Source organism: Stegastes partitus, unplaced genomic scaffold (genome assembly GCF_000690725.1).
Source record: "Stegastes partitus isolate 25-593 unplaced genomic scaffold, Stegastes_partitus-1.0.2 Scaffold234, whole genome shotgun sequence".
In the NCBI taxonomy this organism is placed as follows: Eukaryota; Metazoa; Chordata; class Actinopteri; family Pomacentridae; genus Stegastes; species Stegastes partitus.
In genome coordinates this window covers 478,127-489,107 of record NW_007577965.1, presented here as the reverse complement: position 1 = coordinate 489,107, position 10,981 = coordinate 478,127, and the positions used below count along the sequence as shown (strand labels likewise).

Sequence of the window (10,981 nt, the reverse complement as noted above, 5' to 3'; positions counted from 1 at the left end):
CTCCTCTACTCTCCTCTGCATGGTTGCATGGGCACATACGGTCCTGTCAGTCACATCTGTGAGCTGTCAGACTATGAATGTGCATACATCTGAGGGGAGAATGAGGGGTGTATTAGGCCTGCTGATCCTTCACACTCCTCTTGTCAAACTTAACATGAAAATGAAAGTCAGTGGCGAGTGTGTGTTTGTGCGCGGGTGTGTTTGCGCGGGTGTGTACGTGGGCGTGTGAGGCAGGAGACAAGGAGGGTCAAACGAGAAGAGCCATGCCTAATCCTGTGGGATGTGAGGGTATCTTACTGGGTATGGAGATGGGATGTAGAGATGTGTTCAGTGGTGCATGGATCACAAAACCTTCCTAACTGACAGAAGAGACTCCCAGGAGACCAATGTCAAACTGCTAACTGGTAAAAGAAAAAATAAAGGAAAAAGCCAAACTGTGAAGAACAGAGTAGAACGGCATATTGCATCATAACTGTGAAATGTTAGATAAGGCAGCGAAAGAAAAGATTTGAACTGAGACTTTATTTTATTATTATTCGTGTAGTATTAATATTATTCTTATCATTCAATATCATATCTTGTTGTTTTCTGATAAACTTTTAGTAGCTGATGATGTGGAATTTTTGTGAAATTAACTTGTGAACTTTTGTGGATTTCATATTAATTCAACATAAATATCTTGTTTATATTTTCAGATCATTTTAGAACTTACAAACACAGGTGGTCTGATTAGAGGTCTGTTTAATCAAAATGATGAGCTGAATCAGTCCCCAGCTGAGATTCAACTCTTTAAATCGTGTTTTTACAGTATAACAACTAGAATGCTAACAAACTTCCCACTATGCATTGTTTAACTTGTAAAACCCAACACTGACTCTTCTTTTGCAGCTTTCAGATCCCACTGACAATAAAAACTTGCAGTGCATCTTATAAGATGTGTCAAATCCTGGTTGTTTGAGAACAGTGAACACTGAAAACAGTGCAAACCACGAGGAAGGTTCGTATGTAATCCAGTCCCTATGTCTGCACACTTGTTTCGAAACAAATGGACTGGAAGCAGCATCACATGCTGTCTTGAGAAAATGTAAAAGAAAAGAAACTATGTCTGTAATGACTGGCCCAGAGACACATTACACATCAATGAAACATGTTAACTTGTTCAGTAAACTCAGCTAGTTTAACATTTCAAAACTTAAGATTAAACTATTATACTATTATACAACCCAGGTTTAGTTAATTCAGACTATGAGGGCAGCAGAAGAACTTGTGTTTCTAAGTTGAACATTTTTTTTATTTTTTAAAGATTTGTTTTTGGTGCCACGTTTCATTTATATGTTTTTGAAAAGTGCTTGTTTATTTTGGTAATACAATGATGTTACAATGGAAAAATATTTTTTTTCTAACATCATTACTTTTAAAGAACATGATTATTATTATTATTAGTAGTAGTAGTAGTAGTAGTAGTCGTAGTAGTAGCAGCAGTAGTAGTAGTGCCATTGCTGTTCATCATGTCACTGTAATAAAGTGATTTATAAGAGATAGGCATTTTGAATAAACATAAAATGCAAGAAAAGCACTCGGAGAGCTCAGACCTCCGCCAAGCAGCTCATTTCCACCATATTGTGATTTCCAGCCAATGTTAAAGTCCTGCATTCATTTTATCTACACTATTAGATTCATGGATAATCAAAACATACTTTTAGCATCTGAATTAACACTGATATCACTAGTAACAAGTTGACCGAGTGATGATCATCTGTACTCTCAGATATTTTGTACACTTTATTTCTGCAGTTACGTCAGAATCAGAATCAGAACTTTATTGTCATTGCACATGTCACAAGTGCAGAGCAACGAAATTACTTTTACAGTTCATCCCGTCCAAGAAACAGAAAAAGACATTGACCAATAACAGGGGGAGACAGGACAGAGAAACTGTCTTACTTACTTACTTACTGGCTTTCATGCTGTTAGCTAACGCTATGCTAGGTTGGCATAACTACAGCCACGTTATTGCTAACATAAACAGACAGGGAGCAACTTAAGCTAGGTTAGCAAAACTTTAGCAACGTAAAATGAAAAGCATGACTGACGCAACGATGCACGCGTCAGTTGTCATGACACATGACAAAGAGCGTTAAAGTGAAACAGGAGACATGCTGAGTCATTGTTAATGTCACAACGTGGTTATGAACTTATCTGTCAGTAGCTCCACTCAGCCCACTCCTGTAATGCTGCCTCGCTGCAGTTTCTTCCTGTACAACTGAGAAGGCAGCGGTGAGGACTGAATGGAGTCAGAGCTCCACCTAGTGGACAAATGGCGCAACGACAGCATTCTGCGCGACTGTGACCATTGAGATAATAAAGGCTTTTTTTTTTATATGTATCTATGACTGTGACACTTAATAGTGTTTACCGTTTTATGAGAGAATAGCCAGATGGTAAGTCAGAATATCACCGAAATTTAATCATCTGTTCATTGTGCCATTATCAACATTTCCTGAAAATGTCATGAAAATCCGTTGATAACTTTTTGAGTTATCTTGCTAACAAACCAACAAACAAAGACAAACACTAAAACATAAGCTCCTTGGCGGAGGCAATTATAGGACAAAAACTAAACTGAACCAAGGTAAGTCCTATTAGTTTGTCTGTTTGAGTTGAACTGTTTCACAGTGTGGTTTGTTGTCAGTGTTGGACACGTTACATCGGTAGGTGTCGCTGTTGGTCAATTTAAATCCTCCTTTAACCCGGAAAAGCTTCTTATGGACCTTTAACAAAGCAGGAAGCGTCTGTGGGTGAAGTGACAGTTAGCTAACATGGCGGTAGATGTGAAAACCAGAGCCAAGCGATACGAGAAACTGGACTTCCTCGGAGAGGGCCAGGTAGGCTGAGAAATGTTTCATTTATTTATGTCTTTACTTCTGCCTTTGTTCGTCTTTTGTCTGTTTAGTTTCGCTGTGTCGGAAGCACGACACAAGAGCTAACAAGCGTTAGCTGGTTGCTAATGTCAACAAAGCCCGGCTGGTGCATGCTGCTCTGCTCACAGCAGCAGCGATGAAGGGCTTCGTGTGTTTGCACTCATTGATCTGAGTTTCTTCTCTCCAGTTTGCCACAGTGTACAAAGCCAGGGACAAAATGACTGACACCATAGTGGCCATTAAAAAGGTAAAAGCAATTAGTGTAGTTGTAGACTGAAATAGCATTTAAGTGTTGTGTTGATGTTTATCTTGTGTCTTCTTATTGCTGTCAGATTAAAGTTGGCCACAGAACTGAAGCTAAAGATGGTGAGTGTTGGCTGCCTGGTAGCATACTTGAAATATTTTTCAAAGCAATTTTACCAACAAGATCTCATACTTAGGTATAAATCGGACTGCTCTTCGAGAGATCAAACTGCTGCAGGAGCTGCATCATCCAAACATCATCGGGGTACTTTAAAGTTCATCTTGTTTGCATCTTCATCTTCATTTGTTAGTGGTATTACTTCTGGGTAGATAAGAAGTAGCTTTCTATTTTGTCAGGATCCTGTTGTGTTGTGTGTTGCAGCTTCTAGATGCCTTTGGACATAAATCTAACATCAGCCTGGTGTTTGATTTCATGGAAACAGACCTGGAGGTGAGACATGTTTCATTCTTAGGGGGGTAATTCTAACTCCCTTCATCTCTGTACATAATAACACAACGTCCCTCCATTATAATGCAGGTTTATACAGATGTTTGGCTGTTAAATTTCTATTTAATTTATTGTTGATATGTAAAAAACAGTTATGATTCAGAAAAATGTTTTCCATTTTATTGTCATATATGGTTTGGGTTTTTTTTTGGTATCTCCACACTTTCTTAATTGTTTCTCTTGAACATAAATAATAATAATTTCTAAACCAAAAACAGTAACAATCCTTTAAACAAAAAAAATAAATAAAAAATTATAGATATTAAAAAAAAGATCCACTAGTTTTCCTCTTGTTTTATTTTCATCAACATCTTGTAGTATAGTGCTTTACTAAAGCCCACTGACATATGACTGAATACTTTAAACTGCAGCCTCAAATCTAGAGGACAAGATGAATAATCATCACCTTGTGGTCACAGCAGCTTGTACATATTGCGGCTCCTGTATGGAGATTCAAGTAATTTGTGGTAATTATCGACATTCTAAGAATACATTATGTTGCATTTCATTAGTGGGCCACCAGATGGAAATTTTACCCTTTTACCACCTTCCCTCTGTCTGGCCATCAGAGAGAGAAAGCATTTTGAAGTTTCGTTTTCGTGTAGGAGTTGTTTTTAACAAATATGCACGGTATGTCTGTGTGTTGCAACTGGGATATAAATTTTTCGCTGTCCATGTGTGATTCCCGATACTGTTGATGTTAGACGGGGCGAGCAAAAGATGAAAAAATGGCTGGAAGGTGTAAGATCAGATAAATTACAGAGTAGCACAGTAAGCATTAGCAGGATGACAAAGAGAGCAGTCTGAGTACTCACATCTACCCTACAAGATCATTAAGGCTTTTATTGTTTTATGTATTTTTACCCTCCTCCTCTCCTCTGCTTTGTTTTAGCACACGAGGCTCCAGATGGGAGCCCACCACTAACACCCCAGACACTAGAATGATGCAAAGATAAACACGCTTTAAAGAAATCAATATCACTCAGCCCTCGGCCCTAACAAAGAATTGATGCCATTAGCGCCTCAGAGGCAGCAGACGCACAGCACAGACATGAGAGTGAAATATGAAGCTCCTATTACCGGCGCTGAAAGCCTATTTTTAGGCCCCATGCTTAGATTTAGTTGTATGAGATTATGAGCTACAGATGTTGGATGCTTTTGTTGCCTCGTAGCATTACATAGCAGGATACTGTAACTAACGCTTTCAGAACTGGGTGAGAGGTTGAATCTGAACTGCTCTGTCTTGGATCCAGCTGTGTCCACCTCTTCACAGAAACACAGTGTTCCCCAGTTGTTTTTAAAGCTCCTATCTGCTCAGATTAGTGCCATTTCATTGTGAATGTGGGGCCTGCTGTTATCTAAAAACATAAAGATAAAGTAATAGAGGAAGATTAGTTATCAGATTTCCAGGTTTGCTTAAGACTTAAGGTCTTTGTTTTGTTTTTTTAAGGTGATCATCAAAGACACCAGCTTAGTCTTGACTCCAGCCAACATCAAAGCCTACATCCTCATGACTCTACAGGGATTAGAGTATATGCACCAGCACTGGGTCCTGCACAGGGTAAGAGCACTGATACTCCACAGACAAACACTGTACATACATACATGCACAGACGCAGTACATAATGCATTCTTGCTTCTTTTCTATGTCCAGGATCTGAAGCCCAATAATCTGTTGTTAGATGGCAATGGAGTTTTAAAGTTGGCTGATTTTGGTTTGGCCAAAGCTTTTGGCAGCCCCAACAGAGTCTACACACATCAAGTTGTTACCAGGTATATGTTGATGCCATTTTACTATATTAATAAAACAGAACTTTGACTTATCTCCTGTGTTACTCTCATTTGAAATCTTCTACAGCAGCTTGTCTCTATCCTTTTGATAATTTTATTAAACACTTCTTATATGGAGATGAATTGTGATTGGGTGAACATGTACTTTATAAAAATGCTAAGTAGACCATCAGTGAGCCGAACTTCAGAGGAAAATATTTTCGGCTGCAGTCCCAGTTGGCAGAATTACTTTTCTTAATAGCAGAGGTTCTAGTTTGTGAGTTTACAACTCCTAAATGGGCTGTTTGTGGGTTTGAAAATGTAACTCCCTCCTCGCTGTCTCTTGATGTCTTTTCCTAGGTGGTACCGCTCCCCTGAGCTCCTGTTTGGTGCCAGGATGTATGGTGTGGGTGTTGACATGTGGGCAGTGGGATGCATCTTGGCAGAGTTACTCCTTCGGGTACATAAATCTCACTGCAAAGACATATTCACACAGTAACAGGGGACCCTGTTATTTTCAGATCCACGCTAATGTCTTTCTGTGGTCTCCTTCGCCATAGATACCATTCCTTGCTGGAGACTCAGATCTCGACCAGCTGACTAAGATCTTTGAGGCTCTTGGGACTCCCACGGAAGAGACGTGGCCTGTTGGTATCTGTTTTTACCAGTTATGACTGTTTGCGTTTATCTAGGTGAGATGTGAAGATCCTTACATACATTTATTTGTCAAATGTCTCTGCAGGGAGTGAGTAGCCTGCCAGACTACGTGTCCTTCAAAATATTTCCTGGCACACCTCTGGAGCATATATTTAGTGCAGCTGGAGACGATTTACTTGAGCTACTTCAGGGTTTCTTTACCTTTAATCCGTCAACAAGGACCACAGCTACACAGGTAACAACACACTACAGTCAGTAACTTTCACACCAGTGGACTATTTCAGTCAAGTGAAATATTGTTTCAAACTAGAAGACCACAAATTAAACATCTCTGCACCATTTTGTTTGCACTTGAGTAATACATTTGCATTTCATTTTTTTATAAAGTTTGTCTGAATATAGAACACTTTGTATTTTAATGAGTTTTAAAAGCTAAATGTATGTTTTGTTGTTTTAATGTCATTTTTTTTGCAAAAGGATACAGTTACATTTTTTCTTACATTTTTAGAGGCTATCAGTGAAGATATCACAGGAAAATTATTGAATCCTAAGCTGGAAAAAAAGACTTATGTAGTGAATTCACCATGACGTTTCATGAGCAGTTATCAGAATATGTATACTTGTATATTTCTAGAGAGTTTTTCTGGACAAAATTTCTTTCCAGCATTAAAACAAATTTTAAGGAAAGCAGCAATAAATACAATACAGAAAATTATGTCATTTAACATGTAAACTCTTTGTTGTAGAAATATATTTCCTACAGCTTTCTGCATTTTTTATGTATTGTTCCGCAGCCTAAGGTGACCTAAAAATATACAAGATAAAACTCTATGCAAACCTGCCCTTGTAAGATAGCCACTGCTGCCTTAATCACTACTTACAAGAAATGTGAGCAGCTCATTAGCAGACTGGTGCTAACATCTGTCAGCAGGTGCTGAGGTTATCATGTTGTCCTCTGTTCTCCAGGCGTTAAAGATGAGATACTTCAGTAATCGGCCCGGCCCGACTCCTGGCCCCCAACTCCCCCGACCAAACTGTTCAGCTGAGGCACTGAGGGAAAAGGAAACGGTCGGGCTCAAGAGAAAAATAGAAGGCCCGGAGACAAGTAATGAACACACATTAGCTCATATTTGCATTGCACAGTATACCCATAATCCACAATGTGTATCCTTAATCTGACCACCCTGACTCTGATTTGCTGATTTTTTTTCCCCTCAGTCAAATAAAGCTGGTCAATAGTATAATCGTGGTAAAACTGTTTATGTTGTGGTTTGAGCAGCAGAAACTGGAGGTGTCTGCCACACATGTTTGAGGCGGATCTGAGAGGAGCTGGAAATTTTAGAACATCTTCCTCAGACCCAAGTTTCACATGTTGTGAAGTTTTTTTTTTTTCTAGTGAACTGTTCATATGTTCTCAAGCACACCGAGGTTATAAATCTTGCACACCACTTGATTGAAACTAGCAATTCAGTGGGTGTTGGCTGCACATTAAGCTGCAGTTAGAAATTCAGAATATAGGGAAGTAGAACGCGTAGCCACAGTTTTACTGGGTTGTGGGACGGTATGTTTTATTGAAGGAGAGGTTCAGTGTTACTGGGAGGTTCAAAGCTTTTCCAGCTCCTCGTGTGGTTTGGAAAATATCTAGGTTTGACTATATGCTACGCTATATTACAGAGGGATTTTCTAAATGCTTACAGTAGATGGAAACATGGTTGCTCATTATTGCTCATTATAGGCCTGTTTTGTGCATGTAATGTAGATGCGCTACGTGGATGTAATGTTTAGAACATTGTGAGTAAATTGAAGGCAATCTTTCGAAGTGCTTTTTTATGATTCTAACAACTCTCTTTGTATCATTTCCAGCTGTAATGAAGAAGAAACTCATTTTCTGACCAGACTGGGCTTGGTTAATCAGATGATCAGATGCATGGCTCAGCTTCCTGCTCCGCTCAGGACGAACGGAAGTCACCAACCAGCAGAGGCCGGTTTGGATGTGGTTGACTTTAGGACATTGTAGAAGTTGTAGCCGTTATGTGGGAACCTCAGGTCAACTCTAAATGTCTGAGGTGCTGCTGTGTCCAGAAAATGACAAACAGCAGAGACTGTCTGTGGTCAACAGAGTTGTCTCTGGTCCCTCTGGGAGCCTCCTTCAATATGTCTATTTATGTGACTGAAAAAGAAAACTTCCAATGCTGACTTATTTCATCTAGATGTATTTTTATTTTTTTGTATGTACGACCAATAAATGGTGCAAATGCATAAATGCAGCTTTCTAGTTTTTTGTCTGTACACAAAATGTGAGACTTGAAGCAACTTGAACAACTAAATGTGAATCTGTTATATTGCAAAGTGGTAAGTAATTAAAATAATAATTATTCATCCTCAGTGGTAGCTGTGATGGCCAAAATGTCCCTTGCCAGTTCTGAATTCACACAGTAACACCCACAGTCCACCGAATACAGATTGATTTCATGTTAGAAGTATTCACACTTTGTTTTTTTTTCACTTGTTGAATGTGTGTGGACAGAAATGCAGTCGTGGTTTGTTTACACAGCATTTCAGGGAACTGTGAGCGCTCTGTACAAGGCAGACGTCCTATATGTAGCAGACAGGATGTCACCAGGCTTGAACGTTTCACTCAGCAACGTGTCGTTTCCCTGCCTGTCCTTCCTCTTTGACGTTACTGACATAAATACAGTCTGACATGTCAGAGGCCTGATGCTCTGGCTGCCCTTTTGGTTCTCTGTCAGACTGGATCAGATTAGAGAAGAAGATAGGGGAAGAGACGAGAGTCTGTCAGCGTCATGAAAATCACTTGATATTTAATCAGTTTCTTCTGTAACAAAGACCAGTGTGGATTTTCTCTCTGATGCTACATGTGATCTTCTTCAGTGTTCACACTGACATCATAAATAAATTCCCCTTCAGGTATGGAATTGAGTTCATAAAAAATTCCAAGCACAAAGTGGGTTCTTTTGGATCTTGAAAGAGGGCACTGGAATAGAGATTTGATCTTCAGAGGGAGGCTGCACCGTGTGATTCATGCCACTTATAAACGGCCACAATACAGCGCTGAGAAGGGACACAATGACTTTGGGTAGCAGCAGTGGGTGACTGAAGTGTGTGTGTGTGTTTGTTGGGTGACTGGGTCAGATGACTGCTTTGGCAAACAGCAGCACAGTCATAGAGAGCTACAGTAGCAGCCTTATCAGCTCAGGCCATATCAAGGCCACTTCACTGGCCAGGACATCCACTGCTGGACTCGCCACACAATTACCCACACGCAGCTACAAACCATAACCACATGAGCTTTTCTGGAGAAAGTGAAACTTAGTGTTTTGTCTGACTCAGCTTGACTTGTGACTGTGTGAACAACAGCAGTGGGATGATTTAGACATCAGCAGAAATAGGACAGAGTAGAGATAGATATGCAGAACAGGATTTAAACAGAAGAACTACAGTGTACATTAAGTGTAGGTTAAGGTACACTAGATTATGTCCATTTCATATATATTATCTGTAGATCTACACTGTAAAAAAAAAATCAGTGTTTTTGAATAGTTTTTAACTGTCATTTCTTAACAACTTCTGTTGATTTACAGATTTTTCTTGTTTTGTTAAATTACAAATAATAACTAGTAAAATCACAGACAGAAAATATTTATTTACATGTTAACAAGAAGAAAACAGGTTTATTTTCACTCCATTTAAATCAGGAAAAATCTTGTTATTTTACAGATTTTTGCTATTATTTTATATATTTATGAATTAAAAAAATAACTTATTTTACAGCTTTGTTAAATTACAGATATTATCTATTCAAATCACAGAAAAAATATTAATTTATACGTTGACCGTAAAACAAAGAAAACAGGCCAAAATTGTGCGTAATGTCCAAATCAAAAGACTGTATTTTTACATGTAGTAATTCATTCTTTTAAAATGTAAAATCACATTGGTTTTTATTTAAATCACCAAAAGTAGCTATTTTACAGATGTTTGTCGTTTTTTGACAAAGTTTTTAAACTGTTATTTACAGATGTTAATACATCACAGATAATAACTAGTAAAATCACAGAAAAAAAAAAAACATTTTTTTATATGTAAATTGTTTTTTAAAAGTGGCCAAAACTGAACTAAATAATGCCCACATCAAAATTCAGTTTTTTTTTTTACAAATTATTTTTTTTACAGTATATGTATGACTGAGGAATTACAGCTCTGCTTTACTATATTTCAATGAGCTAAAAATAATAATAACAAAAAAAATTACAGATGTTTGCCTTTATCGGCACATTGTTTCCATTTTTAAATGTTAAAGTATTTCAACATATTTTCCAAGTATTTTTTTTCAATAGTTTTTTACGGAATTGTCTAACAGTGTATTTTGATGTAGCTGTTGCAGTTTTTTTTTTTTTAATCATTTTTTCCAATTATTTTTCCTTTTACTTCTTGTTTCCTGCACTCACAAGCCTTTCTCCTACACCTAACCATTGTCACTGCTGTATCTGACTACCGACTGAGCTTTTCTTTCCTTCTTCTTCTGGGTCAGACAGTAAACAGAAATGACACCACGCTGTTTATGGTATTTATCATGCGGCTGCTTTACATAACAGCCCTGTAATATTCATAACAAGCAAATTGTGAGCAAGCAGCCACATGGAGCAGAAAGCTGAGAGCTGCAGCCACAGAGGGCTGCTTTGACTTTTCTAACCTATTGAGTCATCTGCTTCCAGCCACCTCTTGATGCTCCGTGTGGCAGGAAAGGCTTTGTTGGGCTGTTTTGTTTTTTTTTTTCTTCCTCGGTGATGTTCGGTGGGAGGAGAGACGGAGGGGAAGAAAGGAGGAGGAGGAGGGGGGAGGAGGAGGAGAGACACCGGGC

At 38.6% G+C, this 10,981-nt stretch overlaps 1 protein-coding gene across 1 annotated transcript; it reads left to right on the top strand.

Moving 5' to 3' along the window:
• Positions 1–2,807: 2,807 nt before the first annotated feature.
• Positions 2,808–8,366, top strand: cdk7 (cyclin-dependent kinase 7). Its single transcript, XM_008281486.1, has 12 exons — positions 2,808–2,885; positions 3,109–3,168; positions 3,254–3,287; positions 3,362–3,429; positions 3,547–3,615; positions 5,123–5,233; positions 5,327–5,445; positions 5,803–5,902; positions 6,003–6,089; positions 6,185–6,334; positions 7,066–7,204; positions 7,963–8,366. The coding sequence occupies exons 1-12, from the start codon at positions 2,820–2,822 to the stop codon at positions 7,989–7,991; spliced, it is 1,032 nt and encodes a 343-aa protein (XP_008279708.1). The 5' UTR covers positions 2,808–2,819; the 3' UTR covers positions 7,992–8,366.
• The last annotated feature ends 2,615 nt before the right edge of the window (positions 8,367–10,981 follow it).